The sequence below is a fragment of the Rhinopithecus bieti genome, unplaced genomic scaffold, assembly GCF_001698545.2.
Source record: "Rhinopithecus bieti isolate Rb0 unplaced genomic scaffold, ASM169854v2 scaffold_2294, whole genome shotgun sequence".
Lineage (NCBI taxonomy): Eukaryota > Metazoa > Chordata > Mammalia > Primates > Cercopithecidae > Rhinopithecus > Rhinopithecus bieti.
Genome location: NW_016803705.1, coordinates 174,938 through 196,592, shown reverse-complemented (window position 1 = coordinate 196,592; position 21,655 = coordinate 174,938). Strand labels below are relative to the sequence as shown.

General features: G+C 44.3%; 1 protein-coding gene across 1 annotated transcript; it reads right to left on the bottom strand.

The window, feature by feature from the left end:
• Positions 1 to 430: 430 nt before the first annotated feature.
• Positions 431 to 15,732, bottom strand: SMIM20 (small integral membrane protein 20). The gene is given in 6 exon segments (XM_017851884.1): positions 431 to 1,962; positions 15,197 to 15,374; positions 15,377 to 15,438; positions 15,546 to 15,647; positions 15,650 to 15,707; positions 15,709 to 15,732. Coding segments are annotated over 6 exon segments (429 nt in total). The 3' UTR covers positions 431 to 1,957.
• Positions 15,733 to 21,655: the final 5,923 nt, after the last annotated feature.

Genomic DNA, 21,655 nt, shown 5'->3' with positions numbered 1-21,655 from the left:
ATTTTAAAATATTGTATCAAATTGCCTTCAGGCTACATGTATAAAGTATATGAAACATAAATAAATTTCATGCTTAGACTTGGGTGCCATCCTCAAAATGTCTCATCATATATATGCAAATATTCCAAAATCCAAGAAAATCTCAAGTCCAAAACACTTCTGTTCCCAAGCTTTTCTGGATAAGGGATACTCAGCCTGTCTTCTCACTTTCATCTTTGCAGCACCTAGTGAGGTACCTGGTAGAGCGTCACCATTCAATAATATTTGTCTTAACAAACTTGTTATTTGCCTCTAAAATGTTTACCTGAGTACAAAGAGATGAATCGCATACAGATATCTAGTCAAATATAATCTAGTCAAACTGTACTTCTCGGCACTATAATTTAATTGCTTTACAAAAGACGATTTACGAAAAGACACCGCTGCAAAGTAGAAATAAATCATTTTAATGTTTATTTTTTCACTTCCACTAATTGATTATTGATTTCTACACAAGTGTATGCATCTAGTTTGACTTGCTTCATATTTATTTTCCAACATGGTGTAATCTTCAGCATGAGGTGCACGAAGTACCTTGTCCTCAAAGAGCTTTATCAACTTGAACATTTTCAAAGAGCTCTATAAGGCAGCTCAGCATGGCAGTTTTTTACTGAAATCTCTTATCTGGAAGATGGCAAAATAGACCCGGAGCTTCCCGAGCCCACTGGTTGCTTGTATTCATATCACAGCTCGCTTGAGTAAGTGGTAACGACAGAATAATAAGCAGATTGCTCCAAACCCAGCTGGGTGAGATAGCTTCATTTTTGGAAAATCAACTGAATCACGAAAACCTTCCTAATGGTATAATTTGTTCCAGAGTTCTTTTGATACTTAAGAAGGGAAATATTAATCCTTGTGCACAGTCTTTTATTACAAACACTCTTATTTATGGTATTACAGAGTTTTCTTCTCCAGCCGTCATTCTCTGGTGAGGTGACTGACTGTACCCCATGCAGAATTGAAAGCATGAAGAAATCTCCTTTCTTAATCAGAGCTGGTGACAGCCTTCTCATTTCCTGCCAAATGGATCAGACCACACTTTTAACCCTATGGAAAGAAACAGGAACAAAAACAGGATTCATTTTTAAATGTCCTTCCACTTTCCTCCACCCCAAACAAACAAAATGACATCAGAATTGAGCTGTGCAATTTACAGTGTAGTTTGAGATGGTGTGAGCAGGCTGCCGGAACCCTGGCATTAAATGGCCAGGAAGCCATGGCAGCCATAAGGGACTTTTAAATGGCTCAGGAATTGTACCCCATAATAGGAAGACCTACATCTGGTCTAGTTAAAAATAAACAAATAAAAAAGAATGTTGCCACAGATTATAAGAGCTTTGGTTAATAAATGAGAAACCTCTCATTCCTGGCTAACTTGGATCCTCTTAAAGGAACTAACCATTCAGTCATAAAGGAAGCTTTTTAGCCCTTGTGCAAAGCAGAACCCCACATCAATTCAAATAGCTGACAAGAAAACACTCTTTTCCCATGAGGGGGGTGTTTAAATAGGTGCTTGGTAAATAAGTCGGCCAAACAGCTATTCAGGTCTCATATCTAATCGCGCACTTGTTAACATTTTTATGTCCACTTACAAAATGGAAAAGAGGAACCTGGCAAACATGCAAAAAGTATTCTGGAGTGAAATATGAGAATGAAGTCTTGGGTGGCATCTATAAATGGCAACCGTTGAGAAATAAATAGCAAAATCACAATCTTGTCTCTAAGCTAAAAGGCATTTTCCTACTCTCCATGCCAAGGCAAATACACACAAACCACACAACACAGTAACACAAACGAGATTTGGTTTTGATTTTTTTTTTTTTTTTTTTTCAGTTTACCTGGTGGCGTGCACATCCCTTGAACAATTCCAGACCGATTTATGCGTGCTTCTCCCTCTCTGAGAAACACGAGAGAAACATCATTCTTTAGAAGTGGGGGGGGGGAGAGAGAAATCTTTGTATTCACATGGGACAATTATAAAACAGTGTTTATGAGTGCTGTTAAATTCAGATATGCTATTATGCAGAGCTTTTAGGTTGTGGAAGTTAGATCCTATAATGCAAAAGAGATTGGGTATTTTCAAAAGAATAAAGAAATCCATACTTCAAAAGAAAAGCTCCCCAACTAACATCTTTTCTCTGTGATCTCAGCATTTTGGAAAGACAAGAAAACAACAACAAAAAAAGAACAATTTTGAAAGAACTGGTGGGTGTGATATCACGAGGGAAAAGCTGCTGAATTGGAGGAACAAGTACAATTAAGAAAACGATGTAGTTTATATGTCTAAAATGCACTCCACTGAAGGACTAGACTCAGAGCTAAATATGCTATGTTTTTGATAGGAAATAGAGCAGAAAATTAATCTTTGGGTGGGTGGCTTTGGTTTGGATAATTGAAGCTTCCCTAATTGATTGCAGGTGCTGTGCCAATTAGTAAGCGCATTGTAGCGACAGCAACTAAGCCAGTCTCTTTGGAGATGTCCAACAGGCAAGGGCCAAGAGAAATTGGGCATTTCATATCTGTGGGCTTGAAGCACTCTGACACATCTTTCGAAGTGGTTTAGAATAAACCCAAGGTCTGTGAAAACAAAGAGTTATTATTTTAAGTATCTTGACAAACAAATGGCAGTTTTTCAGGAGAAAGTCTTAGAGCTGAAGGACATTTACAACTAAATTATAGTAATGAAATGTCATAATCGGACCTTTGTTTTAATCAGGCTGAGTGTTTCTTTAAATCCACATTTAGTTCTTATTTAGTATCAGGCCATTTTCTTTACTCCAGCCTCTGGATTCTCATAAAGTTACACAAACATAAAGGTACAAGAAACAGGGTTTGGCCAAATCTAATATTCATTGAAATTGCTTCTCTAGTCATGTGACAGACAGAAAGTCAATCCTAAATGACCGACCTGATAGTTTTATCAATACTAAGTTTTGCTGTGGCAAATAAAACACTGGGCAACGGGGATTATGGGAATCCTGAATGCAAGTCTAAGAGGGATGGAGAGAACACATAGGATACTCAGGCCTATTACAGGCAACAAGTGGCCTGATGGTTTCACTGTTCCTCTCTGAAAAAGAGCGGGTAAATGGCAACCAAGATTCTCTCAAGATATATCAAAAGATTTCTTCCATCTAGAGTGGATATTATGGAGCCTCTAAAATGTTAGACTTTCTGAAATAACTCAACACAAAAGGTGTCCTCATTTCTTAAGACATTAAATCATTGTAGAACTGAGCCCCACCACCCTATAGACATGTAAGTCTCAAATCATGGATGTCTTGAACATGCTCTTGGAAGATGCCAACATGTAAAAGTCCACAGTCATCAGCCTTGCCAGGAACAAAAATAGAAATCATTTTCTATAACTAAAAGGTCTATTTTCTGATACTACGGAAGAGGGAAGATTTGAGGTTTTTTTTTTTTTAGATTTGAGTTTTAAAAAATAATTATCAGAAAGCATTCTAGACTTAGAGATTTAATAAAATCAGACATCCTGGTGTACCAAACACGTTCTCCAGAGGCAGGTACTGCAAAGCAAAAGAAGCTGGCAGACTGCCAAGCATCAAAGGAAGCTGACTTTTGGTGGCAAGGACAGAATGCCTAATTGTGTTCTAACCTCTTATGATGCAATGGAGAACCAAGTGAAGAGAAAGAAATCCCTGTCTTCACACTTTCTTGCTAATTGCTAATGAGGCTGAAGCAAGGCTGAAGATTTATTTTAAATAGACCATAATCTCTTTATAATCCTTGTCCTAATGCAACCACCTCTGTAGTTTGGCTTGGTCAGGAAATTTAAACCACTTTGCTGAGCCAGTTCCTACCAAATGATAACCAGGTATTAGCGTCCTATCTACATCCCCTGGTTCTTTAATCCATTAATGTTTTATAAATAAGGCCAAAGCAGTCTTATGTAAATTCATGATATAACACAAAGACACTTTATTTGTGAATGCAGAATACGCTAAGAGGAAAACGGAAACTAGTCCCTCACAATTTAGCAATGCATCTTGATTGAGGTTGACAGTAAGTTTCTATTTCCCTATCTTTGGAAAACAGCAAATGTATGTAAACCTCAGGAAAAGGGTAATGGCAGAAGTCAGGGGTTTAACTATGTAAAAAAATCAGGATAAACGTATTACCAACTTCACTAGTGAGTACATTTCTATCAGGAGTGAAATGATTTAAACCCAACTATGGCACACTGGGTAAAAAAACTCCCCACTCCAGTGTCTCAGCAAGCTCAACTCTGCCCCCTGGTGCTAAGGCAGTGGTGTGATTTGTAGTTTTAACTGAGGACGTTATCTCTAGTCCAGGGGCCAAAGTGTAATATTAAAACTAGTAATACATGCAGACTGGCTGATTTTTTTTTTTGTACGGTAGTAAAAGAATCTACCTAATAATGTTTAAGTCTTTGAAAACAAAAACATATCCTTATATTAAATGTCCACACTGGGAAATATATTGACTGTGTGACTTGTTACTTGAACATTCACATCAATGCAACTACTGCAGGACACCCAAGCCCCAGCTCCCTCAGCAGTCTCAGGATTACTGGTTGAGGGTGCTCTAGTGGAGGACCAGCAGATAGAAACCTAAAATAAAAAAGCAAATGAAAGCTGGTGCAGGGTATGACCTTGGGAATCTACCTCCCCATTTCCTTCTGCCAATAAATAGTTAAAATAAAAGCTACTCCGCAGGGCGCAGTGGCTCACACCTGTAATCCTTGCACTTTAGGAGGCCGAGGCGGGCGGATCACCTGAGGTCAAGAGTTCAAGACCAGCCTGGCCAACATACCGAAACCCTATCACTACTAAAAATACAAAAATTAGCCAGGCATGGTGGCGGGTGCCCACAATCCCAGCTACTTGGGAGGCTGAGGCAGAAGAATCACTTGAACCTGGGGGGCGGCTGTTGCAGTGAGCTGAGATTGCGCCACTGCACTCCCGCCTGGGTGACAGAGCAAAACTCTGTCTCAAAAAAGAAAAATAAATAAATAAAATAAAATAAAAGCAACTCACAATTTGAATTGTGACAAATGGCAAAATTTGAACGTGGGCTGTATATTCCATACAAGTTGAATATATTCCCTTATCTGAAATTGGTTGGGAACAGAATTGGTTTGGATTTAGGATTTTTTTCAGATTTTGGAATATTTGCATATATACATAACAAGGTATCTTGGGGATGGGATCCAAGTCTAAACATTAAATTCATTTGTTTCATATACATCTTATATACATAGACTGAAGACAATTTTATACAATGTTTTTAATAATTTTGTGCATGAAACTAAATTTATATTAAGTACTTATGTGTGGAATTTTCTACTTGTGTCATTTTGGAGCTCAAAAATTTCAGATTTTGGAGCATTTTCCATTTTCAGATTAGAAATGCTCAAACTGTAATAGCACTGCATCAATGTTAAATTTCCTAGATTGGAAAACCGTATTGTGATTATGTAAGAGAATGTCCTCATTCTTCAGAAATACAGGCTGAAGTGTTTAGGAATGAAAGCTCCCAATGTCTTCAACCTACTCTCAAATGGTTCAGCAAAATAACGGTAATAATTATAATATATAGAAATATAACTGTATCTGTATATATGTATGTATCTATATATGTTATATATGGGGGAGAAAGCAAATGTGGCAAAATGTTAACAACTGGTAAATCAAGGTGAAGGACAATATAGGAATTTACTGCACTGTTCTTGGATCTTTTGTCAGTTTGAGATTCTTTTATTTATTTATTTACATTTTTTTGAGATGGAGTCTTGCTCTGTCACCCAGGCTGGAGTACAGTGGCGTGATCTTGGCTCACTGCAACGTCTGCCTGCCAGGTTCAAGTGATTCTGCTGCCTCAGCCTCCCCAAGTTTGAGTTTCTTTTTTAACTAACAAAAACCACATAACTGTACAACACGCATAGGAAAGTCCAACACCATTTTGACTCTTTCATGGTGATTATTTCAAAGAAGCGATGTTTTAAAAAGTAGCAAATATAAAATTTTTTTCAAAGTTTTCAGGGCAGCCATGTTGCTGCTGGTACCTAGACACATACGCCATCTGCCTCTGGGGTATTCCAGAACTGGAGGTTCACTGGTGGCGAGTGGGAACCAGGGGCCAAGGGGAAGCCATATGTCCGCAGAAGCAAGTGTGATGAGAAAGAACCAGGGACTGAGCGGGAAACCAAATGACTACAGGAGCAAGTGTGACCCAGTTGGCTGAAGGGGACCAAGTGGGCACTTGAAGCACTGCACTCCTCCCAACAGTGTCAACAGGTCTGTTTCCTCACCGGAGCCTGCTTGAATCCAGGGAACTGTGTAATGCCAGTTAGAAAACAAGACCAGGTCAGCCTGTGCATTTCATTCAATTATATGGGGAAAGGACTGAAAAGCATATTCTAAGTGCTTGGCATGTCATAAGGAAAATGTTCTTACAAGGTAAGAATTCTTTCTGCATCCGGTGATCTCTAGTATCCTGTGCTGCCTAGGCAGAGCATCCTTTCCGGCTGGGGCAGCAAAGTGCAGCAGAAATCAACAGGACCGAGAAGCAGCAGAACGGAGGCCTCATAGCTCTCCTCTGTGGCCTTTCACTTGGCTGGCTGTTGAACATTCTTCACTGTCTCAAGGCATTGAGAGGCAGGGCATTAAGTACAGGCAAGGTTAAGGGAGTTAGGGTCTAGTGTCCACCCAGCAACTAATGTGCTGAATAACCTTGCACAAGTCACTAAATGAGGGGATGGAAATGAGCTCAAGCCCCTTCTGGCAAAACCCTATGATTTTATGCTTCTGAACATCCAATTAAAATTTCAAATGAAGAAGATCACAGAAAATATCTCATTCTGTCTAATTTCACAGGCTGGCCTCAAATGCATGCTATTTGTAAAAGGCCATATTCAGGGTCACTGTCTAGTTCTAGGAAACAAAGACAGATTAGCCATCTGTACTCTTCCCTAACTGTGACCTCTGCAGACCAAACACACTATGCCAACATGGTGAAAGCTACAAAGCGTCTGGGACTCCCTCCAGAAGTACAGCAGAACTGTACCCAGACTTCTGGTTTTGGGTCACTGACCCACTGATGCCATCATCTGCCCAGTGCTCATTTCAGTACTTGAGGTATCATGTACAGAACTGACCTTGTACTCCACATAACACTCAGGAAAGCCTTGCTGACTTAACAAAAGAGCTGAAGATCATGCTGAATGCCAAAATGAAATCCAATAAGGCAGTCTGGTGATAGTGGCTGCCTGCTCTGCAACCACAGAAAATCTCCTTGGCTTTGTTTCACCTAAGCAGGCGTCCCCTTCTTTTCTGCTGCCTGTAGGCTTGTTCCAGCAGAGACCCTGGAACATACCTGTCCCCATACCCATGCTGGCAGAGGTGAAGGGCCCGAACCTATCTGACACTTGGCTCTACATGGACTGCCTTGCCAGTTGCCGGCCCTAAGTCTTGCTTTTACTAGTAACCCAGTTCTCAGGGACTAGGCTTCTGCCCTGTCCATCCAAGAATTGATGGGCTTCTGCCCAGTAGTCTCAGAATCCTGGGGAATGAAATGTATGAAGGACAGTCAGGACAGAAGGCCTAACAAGAAAGGCTAACAGGAGTGGCTGAAAGGCAGGGGCAAAAGAGCAAACCCAGGAGGACCTTCCACAGTGGAGACGCCCAGGGAAGACAGTGCTCCAAGGAGGGAGAGGATGGCCTAGAGTTGATGCCTCTTACTCATAAATGACCTGACTTCCTGTGTCAGAAAGGGAATAGACGCCATCACCTGGAAGTGCCCACAACTTGCCAGCATCAAACCTAGATATGGCAGCATCCATGCCATCCTCCCTCCTGAGCTGGTGGAAGAGGTGCCCTGCCTTTGGTCCACAGCTCTTTCCTCTACCTGAGCTCAGGATCCTATGCCACCTCCCACTCTGTGGACTGTCTTCTCTCTCTAGCAGCTTTCTCTGTCTAAGACTTTCTTGGCCCTCCATCTCTTCCAGCCAAAACTAAAACAAACTTTTTCCAGACCCTGTGACCTGCTGGAAACTTTGCCATTCTCCTCTCCATACAGCCAAACATCTATAAATAGTCAACTTAATACACTATGTACTCTTCAATCCACTGCAACCTGCCTTCTGCCTACTTCCAAACCACTGAAAGCATGTTTAACAATATAACCAATCACTTTTCACCTCTTTCTGTTAAATTTAATAGATATTTTCACTTACCTCTTTTACCGTCTCTAAGCAGCCTAACCCTGCTGACCACACTCCCTTTTCATGAAGAGCTGTCTTCATGGGGCTTGTGACTGACGCCTCTCCTGGTTTGAAATCTGTCTAGCCACTCCTCCTCAGTCTCCTTAGTGGGCCTTTCTCCTCCTCTGACCGCCTGTGCTTCAGTCCTTCTGACACTGGTGCTCCCCAGCACACTGTCCCGGGCCAGCTTGCCCCTTAAAATCTCTGAACGCTGCCTGGGAACCCTTACCTACTGCAAAGACCTGATTCCCAGCCACATGCTGATGATGCTCCATCTCCAGCTACAGCTCGCATCCGGCGTCTCAGCCCCAGATCGGTATAGCCCACTGTCCATGGGAAATCTCCAAGAGCACATCAGCTACCTCAACCTCAAAAGCTACCTAAATGCTCAAAAGCAAACTAACTTGTCTTTTCACCCCTAAAACCAATTCCTTCTTGCTAATGACCAGCATCTCCATCTCCTCAGCTGCTGGAGCCAGAACACTGGGTGCCATTTTTCTTCTTTGCCCCGTAGCTAATCAGCCACAAATCCCTGTAGAGTTTACTTCTTTTCTGTTTTTTAAATGAGACAGAGTTGCGCTCTGTTGCCCAGGTTGGTTTGAACTCCTGGGCTCAAGCGATCCTCCTGACTCAGCCTCCCAAACTGCTGGGATTACAGATGTGAGCCACCACACCCACCAGTTTGCTTCTTAAATGTGGCTCCCAAATGCAGTCACTTCTCTCCACTCCCATAGCCACCACTCTGGTTTAAGGTACAGTCACCTCTCCCCGAGGTCACAGGAAATACAGCCTTCCTGTCCCCAGATTTGACCCTTCCAGCTTCTAGTTCACATATATCAATCCGAGTGACGCTTGTAAAGAGTGAATATGATCACTGCTCTTAATAACATACAGTCCTGTGTTGCTCAGCTGTATGAGTACATTCTGAGAAATGCATCCTTAGGGGATTTCATTGCTGTGAGACCATCATAGAGTGTACTTGCACAAAACTAGACAGCATAGCCTACTACACACCCAGGCTATGTGATATAGCCTATTGTTCCTAGGCTACAAACCTGTACAGCATGGTACTGTACTGAATACTGCAGGCAACTATAAACACGGTAAGGATTTGTATATCTAAACATAGCTAAACTAGAAAAGGTACAGTAAAAACACTGTATAATATATTTTCCAAATGGTATTCCCATAAAGGATATTCACCATGAATAAAGTTTGCAGGACTGGGAGTTGCTCTGGGTGGGTGAGTGAGTGAGTGAGTGGAGTGAATGTGAAGGCCTAGGACATCACTGTACACTACTGCAGACTCTATAAACACTGCACACTTAGGCTACACTACATTTATTTTTTTAAATTTCTTTCTTCAGTAATAAATGAACCTCAGCTAACTTTTTTACTTTGTAAACTTTTAATTTTAAATCTTTTGACTCTTATAATAATATTTAGCTTAAAACACAAACATGTATAGCTGTAGAAAATATTTTCTTTCTTCATATATCTTCATTCTATAGTCATCTTTCTATTTTAAAATTATTATTATTTTTTCCTTTTTAAACTTTTGTGTGAGAAACTAAGATACAACACATATATTAGCGTAGGCCCACACAGGATCGGGATCTTCAGGGAATCACTAGGCGACAGGAATTTTTCAGCACCATGATAATCTTTTGGGACCACTGTCATACACGTGGTCTATCGCGGGTCAAAATATGATGCAGCATATAACTATACTTCAATAACCCTCCGCTGGCTGGACTTCCAAGACACCAAAGGGTTATTGGAGCACTGTAATTAAGCAAATGAGATGATCAAATGTGGATGATGTGACAACAAACTTTTCAAAAGCCACAGCAGAAGACCTGCAGTTCTATACATTTTCCAACAGACAAAAACAGAGTTTCCAGTTACAAATTCTTACCAAAGAAGTAGTAACAGATGTATGTCAGAAGGAAGAAAACTGAAGCTAGAAAGGAGTGAGATGTAAGAAGGGTCAGTAGGTAAAGAACGCAGGTGAAGATAAACAGTCAGTGACCAGATACAATAGTCCTGGTGTTAACTGATTTGCTGAGTGATAGGCACCAGGCAGGACAAATATATTATGAAAGGTGCATGGGACAAAGGCTAAGGCATTATAAGGACCTTCTATTGTTCAAGGGTAAAGATACTGGCTAACTCTAAATTTTAATTACAAAAGAACACAAATAGAATCTAAAACTTTCAAACTAGTAGAGGGAAGAGAAGAATAAAGAAGGCTTGAGGCAGAAAAGAAGAAAAAAGGAAGCATAGAAATAGAAGAGAAGGTCGGGCGCAGTGGCTCATGCCTGTAATCCTAACACTTTGGGAGGCTGAGGCCGCCGGATTGCCTGAGCTCAGGAGTTTGAGACCAGCCTGGGCAACATGGTGAAACCCCATCTCTACTAAAATACATAAAGAATAAATAGCTGGGCGTGGCGGCATGCGCCTGTAATCCCAGTTATTTGGAAGGCTGAGGCAGAAGAACTGCTTGAACCTAGGAGGCACAGGTTGCAGTGAGCTGAGTACTTGCCACTGCAGTACAACCTGGCGACAGAGCAAGACTCTGTCTCTCTCTCAAAAAAAAAAAAAAAAAAAAAAAAAAAAGAAAACACAAAATAAGGTGAGAAAAATAAATGCAAACATGTCAGTAAATAGAATAAATTAAAATTAATCAAATCTAATAGTTAAAAGAGATTAACGGGTCAGATTAAAATATCTAGTTTATGTTGGTTCTAAGATATTCACATAAGGACAAAGGCTGCATGTATGAGGAGAGAAACAGATAAGCCAGGAAAATATTAGAAGGAATCTGGGCTGAGCACAGTGGCTCACACCTGTAATCCCAGCACTTTGGGAGGCTGAGGTGGGTGGATCAACTGAGGTCAGGAGTTCGAGACCAGCCTGGCCAACATGGTGAGATCCCGTCTCTACTAAAAAATAGCCAGGTGTGGTGGTGGGCGCCTATTAAGTAATCCCAGCTACTCGGGAGGCTGAGGCAGGAGAATTGCTAGAACCTGGGAAGCGGAGGTTGCAATGTGCTAAGATTGCCCCATTGCACTCCAGCCTCCAGCCTGCCTCCAGCCTGGGCATCAACAGCGAAACTCCGTCTCAAAAAAAAAAAAACAGAAAAAGAAAGGAATCCAGTAGCACAATAAAATCAGATAAAATAGAGATGGGGAAGAACAGTGGAAATAAAGAGAATTCTTATATAATAATACTTAGAAAAAATTATCCAGAATATTCTAGATTGTACGCACCTAATAACGTGGCCGCAGGACATCCAAATACAAACAGAATTAAGAAGCTTGATCTGTAATTAACATACACAGATACAGAATTCTGTACCCAACAATAGCCACCATTCCAAGCACACAGGCAATATTTACAAAAACTGACCTGTACCAGGCCCCAAAGCAAATCTTGACCAGTGTCAGAGAATCAAAATCATAGAGTTCACGTTCTCTGACCACAAATGCAAATAAGATAGAGACCAGCAACCAAAAGTCACCGGAAAAGACCATTGTGGCTGCTCGGTAGAGAATGGGCAGTAGGTGGGGCACAATGGAAGCAGCTCAGTCCCAGGAATGGGTGGAGCGAGGTGGACAGGACAAGCGTGGGAAGAGCACGATGGAAGGAAGTGACTGACCATGTTGTTTGGTTAGGTGCAGCCCACACCCAGCACAGTGCCAGGTACCTAGCCATTGCCAGAATCCAGGTTTCTTCTAAAAAAGAGAGTGAGATGCTAAATAAATGCTAGTTGAATGTGTTGGAATGAGCTGAAGCTCCCACCACACAGTGGGTTTCCGTGACCTGATAATGAACACCTCACCCCAGTTTACTGCGAGGTCAGCCAGCTCCAGGCCTATCCACCTGCTAAAATCTCCATGTCTCACATTCCCACCCTTGTGGCTCACTATTTTGTAAATATTTTAATGAAATGTCTAATAGAAGACTATATACTAGGTGTTTCCACACCTGTTACCTCATTTAATTCACCCCAAACCCTGTAAATTCAATCCAGTGAACTACACTGCTACAGATGAGGAAACAGGCAGGGCTCAGAGAGCTGAAGTAACTTAGATGAGGGTCATTCATCTAGTAGGCTATGTAGACACTCATCTCCCCTACTGCCTTTTCTTGCCCCCTTAGACAAGCAGTATGCTGTCTTGGTTTAGGGATTAAGGATACTAATTCCAGTCCCAGCCAGATCTGTGACTCATCAGCTGTGGGTCCTTGTGCAAGTAATTTAACTGTTTCGCACCTCAGTTTATCCACATATAAAATGGGGATGATGATCATATAGCAGCTGCCACAAAGGGTTGTTATCAACACTAAATGGGTTAATACATAGGAAGTGCTTAGAAGAGTGCCAAACATACAGTAAACTTCCCACAAATATTACCTGTTCAGCAATATTTACCTGTTTAAAAGAATCAGTTGCCAGCACTGAAGGTGAAAACTCTGTGTAAACACTCTGCCCATTACAAATGTTACAGCGGTCAGTTTGTAACACTACCACTTTGGGAGGCTGAGGCAGGAAGATCGCTTGAGGTGAAGCACTTAAGATCAACCTGGCAAACATAGCAGAACGCTGTCTCTACTAAAAATACAAAAATTAGCCAGGACTGGTGGTGCACGCCTGGATTCCCAGCTACTTGGGAGGCTGAGGCACAAGAATTGCTCGAACCTGGGAGGCAGAGGTTGCAGCAAGCCAAGATCATGCCACTGCACTCCAGCCTGGGCGACAGAGCGAGACTCTGTCTCAGAAAAAAGAATCAGTTATGATCCCCAGAACAGAGTTGGCCAAGTTAATCAAAATGGAACCAGAGGCTGGGCATGGTGGCTCACACCTATAATCCCAGCACTTTGGGAGGCCAAGGCAGGTGGATCACCTGAGGTCAGGAGTTCAAGACCAGCCTGGCCAACATGGCCAAACCCCATCTCTACTAAAAAATAACAAAAATTAGCTGGGCATGGTGGTGGGCGCCTGTAATTCCAGCTACTCAGGAGGCTGAAGCAGGAGAACTGCTTGAACCTGGGAGGCAGAGACTGCAGTGCGCTGAAATGAGGCCACTGCACTCCACCCTGGGTGACAGCGGAAAAAAAGAAAAAAAAAAGGAACCAGAAAAGTGGGAAGGCACAGACTGCCTTCCAGTTAAACATGCAGGTATTATAGTTACATTCACTAAATGTTCACCCATAGATGAACATCACCTGATTTGTCTGTCTCAAGACATTCAGACAACCACAGATTCTGGAGTATCCCTAAAAGACTGTTACTAGGATACACAGTACAAGCCCACATCTTGACCATCTCACCTCAAGCAGGGTTTCTCAACCAGGGCACCACTTGAATTTTAAGTTGGGTAATTCTTTGTCATGGGGGTCTGTCTTGTATGCACTGCAAAAAGTTTAGCAGTATCCCTGGCGTCTATCCACAAGAAACCAGCAGCAACACTTGACACCCCCATCCCAAGTTATGACAGGCAAAAATGTCTCCAGATTGAGCCAAATATCTTGAGGGGTAAAATCACTCCTAGATGAGAACCAACAGCTCTAGTTTTCAGAAGTGACTTTTCCAGTGGGATGCAAAGCAGACCCTTTGTCCCAAGTTCTAGTGGCCTTAATATAATCACTGGGGCAGGTGTCCGGTGAAGAAGGATGGTGGCAACAGATCCCGCAGGGCATCACACAGCCCACCTTACTCCCACGCATGGTGCATGCAGATAAGCTGGAAGGCAGAACACAGTGGCCATTTCAGTCTTGGCTGATGAGAAGAAGCTACAGGGAAATCTGAGTGGGCACTTAAAACGCTCTGCCTCCAGCAACCGACTGCTGTAACATTTGTAATGGGCAGAACGTTTACACGGAGCTTTCGCCTTCAATTCGCCAAGCTTTCAGTGTCCGTTAATATTCCCAAAGGGCAGGGTTGGCCTCCTTCCATCTTCAAGACGATTCGAGTTTCCTGGTGAACAAAAATGAGCCTCTAATGCCTAATATTTTCTCTCTGACAGATGGTTTCAGATGTATGAAAGTGCTAATCTTTGCTGAGATATAGGTCTCAAGGAAGAAGAGTTTGGCTTTTAGAATGATAGGACTGGAATGATTAAGAAGGAAAATTACTCCCAGGATATTCACCATTACCATGTGAGCAACCGGCTTAAAACGAAGGAAACCAGCAGAATCGTAAAAACAATATGAGGAAAAAGAAGAGAGAAAACTAAAAGCCCCAGGTTAACATTTGGGTTTGAAACAGTCCCGCTCAAAAAACATCTTTGGGAGTGGAAATGAAGTGCAGTAAAAGCACCTTTCTGCTCAGGAGGATCAGGGTTCCATCTGGCTCCCCCAGTCACCATTCCCAGCCTAAATGCTCCAAGAAGGCTCTGGACAGAGGCCTGGGGTAGGATATATTTGCCTTGTCACTTGCTGTGTGACCTTGGGAACGTTATAAAACCTCTGAGCCTCAGTTCCCTTATTTGTAAAATGGGTATGTTTTACATACATACTTCAAGGTGAGTTTGTGCAAACGAACGATCCAACATATGCCTAACCTGACGTATAATATAGGCATTCAGTGAATTTTAACTGTAAATATGAACTAGTACTTAGCGTTGACTTACGAGAGGACTGCTTTCATATACATGACCACCTGAGTCTCACAGGAGGCTCGGCATTTTACTATAGATGATGTAGCTACTAATATTCACAGATGAGGATACTGAGGGTCCTAGAGGTTGAGCAACTTGTCCACGGTCACAAAGCTGCACATGGCAGGATTCGAACCCGGCTCTCCTTAAGCCTCGAGCCAAGTTCTTTCCACGGCACCACGTGGAGCTCACGGAGGGGGAGGTGTGTGTTGGGGGGTCAGGTCACCGCACGGGGTCAGAGATCACTCACTGTAGTCTTCCAATCTCATTAGGGGTCGAAAGTAGATGGGATAGAAGGCGGCGCCGATCAGGGAGATGAAGCCGCCGAAAATGAGCGCGGTGCGCAGGTTCCGGGACATGGCGTTGGGCCCCGGGCTGCCCTGACCCGCCGACCGTCCCGCACTCTCGGAAACCTGGCTACAGGACAGCCGGCCGGCCCGTGACCCCGCTCGGAAGAGGCGGAGAGGCTTTCGCTTCCGGGCCTTGGGGGAGGGACGAGGAGGAGGGGCGAAGCGGGGAGCGAGGCAGGGGTGGAGTCAGTGGCGGGGCCTCATGACTGGAGGGGCGGGGCCATGAAAGGGGTGGGGTCACCGGCGGAGCCTCGGACCCCGCCCTCCACCTTCCCCGGGCTTCCGTGCTGTGCTGGCCCGGTGCTGGCTTTGGGTTGAGGTTGGAGCTGTTTTGCTGCGGTCGATTCCCGCCGCCCTGTTCTGTCTGCTTTCCTTCCTTCGGCGCGGTTCCTCCTTCAGCTCCTCCACCCAGCACCCTCCAGACCTCCTTTACCATCCCCTTCTTTACCAGCCAGCTTTCTCGTCCATCCCCCATTAATTTCTTATTTAGCGACTGTCCGCCGTGCGTCGGATGCTCTCTGTCCCTCGCGTAATTAATCCTTGTATCATTCGGCTTAGTTTACAGGAGAGGGAACCGCGGCTCCGCTGCGCGGCCTTGGACGACTCACTCGTCCTTCTTGAGGGAGGTTTGTACGTATGAGGGACAAAGGGGCAAATCTGTCGCCCGAGAGGGCCTGCTGGGGTATTCTAAAACCGGAGCCGCGGGGCTTCTGCACCAAGACTAGCCTAGGAGGAACGTTGTTTCAGCATCCGAGCTACTCTCTTTTTCCATCCCATCCTCTCTCTCTGTTGCCTGTGCTGGGATGCCTTGGCCAAGGCAGAGAGCCAGCGTCCGGTTCCATCCATGAGGCCACGGAGCACTGCCGTATTGTCTGGGTGGGGGCCACTGAGGACAGATACCTGTTTCCTCTTCCTCAAGTTGCCATCCTCTGCCCTCTGCACCTCACTGCCCTTACAGGTGGGCTGTGCCTGACTGTGACTTGCACAGGGAGACTGCGCAGCTGAGACAGATTCCTTGGGCCTCCACGCCTTTATAAGCAGGAATCATGCCAGCAGCTGGGCCTGGGGAGCAAAGAGGATTTCTATCTTGACCCTAGCAGCATTATTTAGGCCACGACAGATCTACAAGCGTTTCAAAATAGCTTGGAGAGGACAGGTTTCCTCTGTCTTTGTAATCTTGTAGTTGCATCAAGCTACCGTCTACCTCTGTGGCTCCAGAAGCATGTAAATCAGTTATCCAATCTCTCCCCAGATTCATGGACTATCTGCCATGCCCCAAACACCAGGCAGAGTGCTAAGGGGACACGAAGATGAATAAGATGTGACCCCTGCTCTCTAGGATCCTGTCACATAGATGAAGAGATAGAACATATCCATAAAAAGATAACTAGTGACCGACATGGCCTGCTGCCGACACGTGTTATGGTCCTGCGGGCTACAGAAATTCAGAGGAGGAAGACAGATGACTGCAGTGTGGCAGCTGCTCCTCGGGCACTTACAGGAGCTTGTTAGGGTGAGGACAGAAGACTTCATAACACAGAGGGAACCTGTGACACCGGCTTTATATCACATGATAGAAAATACCCAGGTGAGGGCAGGGGACAGTGGCTGACACCTGTAATCCCAGCATTTTGGGAGGCCGAGGTGGGTGGGTCATGAGGTAAAGAGTTCGAGACCAGCCTGACCAACATGGTGAAACCCCGTCTCTACTAAAAATACAAAAAAATTAGCCAGGTGTGGTGGCACATGCCTGTAGGCCCAGCTACCTGGGAGGCTGAGGCAGGAGAATAGCTGTAACCTGGGAGGTGGAGGTTACAGTGAGCCGAGATCCTACCACTGCACTCCAGCCTGGGTGACAGAGTGAGACTCTGTTGCAAAAGAAAAAAAAGAAAGAAAATACCCAGGAGTAGCGGACATCTTCATTGTATCAGCCCAGTGGCCACTTCCCTTTTTTCTGTGAATAGTACCCCAAATATCTTTCTGGGACCCACTTTTTTCCCACTGGTTAGTCCATGAGATAAGCTAGGGCTCCCCCATCCTCATCCTACTTCTTCCGAGCTCTGAGAGTTAAGCATAAGGGCCTGACCAAGATTCGTCATCACAGGGATTGGTTGGTACCCAGGACTCAGTCTTGAAGTTAGTACTGATTGGGAATCAGTCCTGAACACCCAATGTAGTTGCATCCTCCTGGCCACGTGACCAAAGCTGAGCCAACCATAGTCTATCCCAGCTACTGGAAAGTTGGATTTGAACTTGAGCGAATGAGACTCGAGCTACTGGGGGCCATCATTTAGGGACTGAAAAGGAAGTCAGTACAGCAGAAGGAGGGCTGAGAGATGGGGAGAAATCAGGTGCTAATGTTGATTTGCGCCAGCTGTATCTCAAAGAAGATCTACCCCTAGACTGCTCAGTAACATGAGCAATAGGGTTCCCCTTTCTCTGAAGCCAGTTTGAGTTGGGTTCTGTCTTTTACAACAGAAGGAGTTCCAGATGAAATCTCTGAGGATGTGACTCCACTTGGATAACACCTCCCTAAGCTGCAAGGCAAGGATTACTCTATTTTATAGATCTGGTCACTGACAGCCAGAGACCAGAACTCTCCTGAGGTCACACAGCATTGTCCGAGGTCTTAGCTCTTGTGATGTCTGATCTGAAATGCTCCTCCATGAGATCTTGCTGTGTCCATGAGCAAGCTTGGCAGGATGGCCAGCCAAGCCCTACTCACAGGCACCTGCAAGCCAGTAAGGAGGGTTGCCAGGAGAATAGGGCATCCTGGTGAGGTACCGGGAGTGCCTCTAAGACAGGGACAAGTCCATTGGGTCAGATGAGCCTCTCCCTCTCCAAGGTGATGTGCCAAGTGACTCGTGGTTTCTCTCATCTCCTTGATGCTGATCTAAAGGCGTTAGTTGACCAGCAGAAATGATTGGGCTGTCTAGATCATTCGTATAGATAATTGACATCAACACACCAGAAAACAGTTACCTGTCACTTACTTGCCACCAAGTCCTGCCAAATGCAAGCTCATCTCTTTGATTCCAATGTTTTCCCCATTTCTGAGAAAACCACACTCCTCCAGTTTTTCTTTTTCCCACTGACCTATCAGTTAAATCAGCAAATACTTATTGTGTGCCTACTCCCACGCAAAACATTGGACTAGTTGATTGGGAAGACAGAAGGAATCATTCAAAATTTGTGAATTCAATAATGGTTCATTGAGCCAGGCACAACATGCCAGACACTTTTCAGGTGCTGGCGAACACAACTGTGAGGAAAACAGCAGAATCTATTGTCCTCATGGTGTCCACAGTCTGGTGGAGGGATAAGATGTAGCAGAGGATTGTAATTGCTTTTTGGCCACCCAGTTTCCCTTAATAAAAGCTCCTGATGTCTTTTGGAGCATGACCTCTCATCTTGGCCTTTTTGGATGGACTGCAGTTTCAGGGGCTTTGTGTATTCCTAATCAATATTAACATCAAGATTAGTAGAACACTTGCCCTCTGTAGTCAGTATCACAGGTTTGCTCATTTAGTGCTCACCAATACCTATGGATAGGTATCCTCATGTTCAGAGAGGGAAACGGGGGCACACTGAGAATGACTTGGTCACGTGGCTGGTAAATGGCAGAGCCAGGATTCAAACCCAGCCTGGCTAGTTCCAGATACTGCTCTTAACCACCAATCTACAATGCTTTGTGATGTCAGGGAGCTTGTGTTGCCTGGGTGTGGGGACGATCCAACTGGATCATTTGGTCCAGTTGTACTTTTTCTCCCAGAAATAAGGACCATGAAGATAGTGATGCAAAGATGGACAGCATTGTTGCAGTAGCTGTCTTCCGTTGCTAATGTTCTGATGTGATTGTCGTATACCTCCCACTTGCCTGTAATCCTGGAGCTTCCCTGGTTGTTTCCCCTTGCAATCTGATTCTTGAGTGTTCATTATATTCTGCAGGACACCCCATATGCTTCCAATAAACTCCCTTTGGACTTAAGTTAGAATCAGTTTCAGTGGCATGCCACCAGGAGTGCTAACAGATACAGAAATTAACACAATTACCTCCTACACATGGCATAGATGAAAGCACTTGGGGCTTCATCACTGTGCTAATGTTTGGGAAAGGCAAAGGAGGTTTGAGTTTGGGGGAACGTATTTGTGCAAAGGGAGAGAGAGCTCCAGGGATGTAGGGAGATAGAATGCAAGTCAGATATGTTGGCAGTCCTAGGGTGCATATTTTCATCTCAATCACTGGGGAAAGAATTGGGCTGGGCTTCTCTCCGGCACTTTCTCCTCTTCCCTTGGATGTGAAGATTGAATGCTTGCAGGGAGCAGACCGCCAGTGGTGTATCGCACAGGGTTCAGACAGACATCAAAGTTAATCCACTCTCTGATCTAAGCAAAATGATGATGAGGGTTTCCTGGGACAGCAGCTTTACTAATTGTGGCACTGCAGCCTAGCGAATGTATTTTTAGAATGTTGTGGATTCCCAAGAAATAATGTTACTGGCTGTAGAAAAACAGACTTGAAGCTTGGGGCTTGGAACAGAGTGGGATCTCAAGCAGAACCTCTGGGCTGATATTGCTGAGAATAAGAGAGTAAGTGGGGAAAATGCTTCTCTGTTTTTATGGGGTTCTGTGACTTGCTGAGTCTCTGCCCATCTATATAAGTATATATAGGTTTTTCTTTTTTGTTTGACTCTTTCCATGTAACAGATTTCCCCAAATGTCCATCTCAGCTAATCTGTTGCTATGCTGTGCACCCCATAATTTTAAATCATGCCTTTATGACTTCCACACTATTTGCTCTGCTGAACTCCAGCATCACTTGCCTGGTGGACAGCTTCAGGTTCAAGGCCCACTTGCTCCTACTCTTCCTCACTGTCGTTGACCTTGGCTTGACTTGAGTCCTCATCAGCTCTCCCTTCCTATGGCTTCCTAACTGGTCTTGTGTGTCCTCTTCCATCAGTAAACTGTCTTATTCACAGGGTGATATGGTTTGGCTGTGACCCCACCCAAATCTCATCTTGAATTGTAGCTCCCACAATTCTCGTGTGTTGTGGGAGGGACCTGGTGGGAGGTAATTGGGGACAGGTCTTTCCTGTGCTGTTCTCATGATAGTGAATACGTCTCACGAGATCTGATGGTTTTATAAAGGGGTGTTTCCCTGCACAAGTTCTCTTCTCTTGCCTTCTGCCATGTGAGACGTGTCCCTCACCTTCAGCCATGATTGTGAGGCCTCCGCAGCCACGTGGGGGTAAGTTCATTAAACCTCCTTCTTTTGTAAATTGCCCAGTTTTGGGTATGTCTTTATCAGCAGCGTGAAAACAGACTAATACACAGGGTGATTAAAATTACCTTCTGAAGACATAGATCTGGTCCATCACTGCCCTGACCAGAAGCCTCAAGTTATTGTCAACAGGTCATTAAAGGTACCCACTGCATCCAGGTGCCTCTGCTGAGTGAGACAATGGTTCTCTGTGTCTAGGTTGCTGTGCTCTGTGCCTGTGGTCACAGCTGATGGAGCCATGTGGATGTCTGACCCACACCAGAGTTAAAGGTCAGAACCTCTGCCTAAATGGAGAATGGGCTGACCTAATCAGATTCTCTGTTTCTGGAAATTCAACTGGAAAACCAGGGAGAATCAGGAGGTCAGTGGAAGGAACAGACGGTGGACAGATGCACAAAGAAACACAGTAGCAGCTCGAGGGGAGCTGTGAGTAAGCCGTGGTTATGAGTCAGCAGGAGCTGTGAGAAGAAAGCTCTTAGCGAGTAGATGGGGTGGGAATTGCCTGGGAATACAGGAAGCAGAGAACACTGGAGGAGAATTAAAATGAAGATCCACAAACTCCTTCTGCTGAGAAGTAACAAGGTACCTCAAGCCCTGCGACTGCCTGGGATTCATTTATTCATTCACTATTTTCTACCATTTTTGTGGAGCACCCACTATATACCAGGAACTCTTCTAAGCATTATACAAAGTCTTTGCTATCATGGAGCATATATTCTAGTTGGGGAGGCAAATGGTAATTATATATATCTTTTTTTTTCCTTTTTTTTGGAAACAAGAGTCTCACACTGTTGCCCAGGCTAGAGTGCAGTGGCGAGATCTTGGCTCACCCACATCCTCTGCCTCCCGGGCTCAAGCAATTCTTGTTCCTCAGTCTCCCGAGTAGCTGGGACTACAGGCACCCACCACCATGTCCAGATAATTTTTTGTATTTTAGTAGAGATGGGATTTCACCATGTTGCCCAGGGTGGTCTCAAACTCCTGAGTTCAGGCAATCCACCCACCTCAGCCTCCCAAAGTGCTAGGATTATAGGCATGAGCCCCTGCACCTGGCGCATATATATATATATATATATGT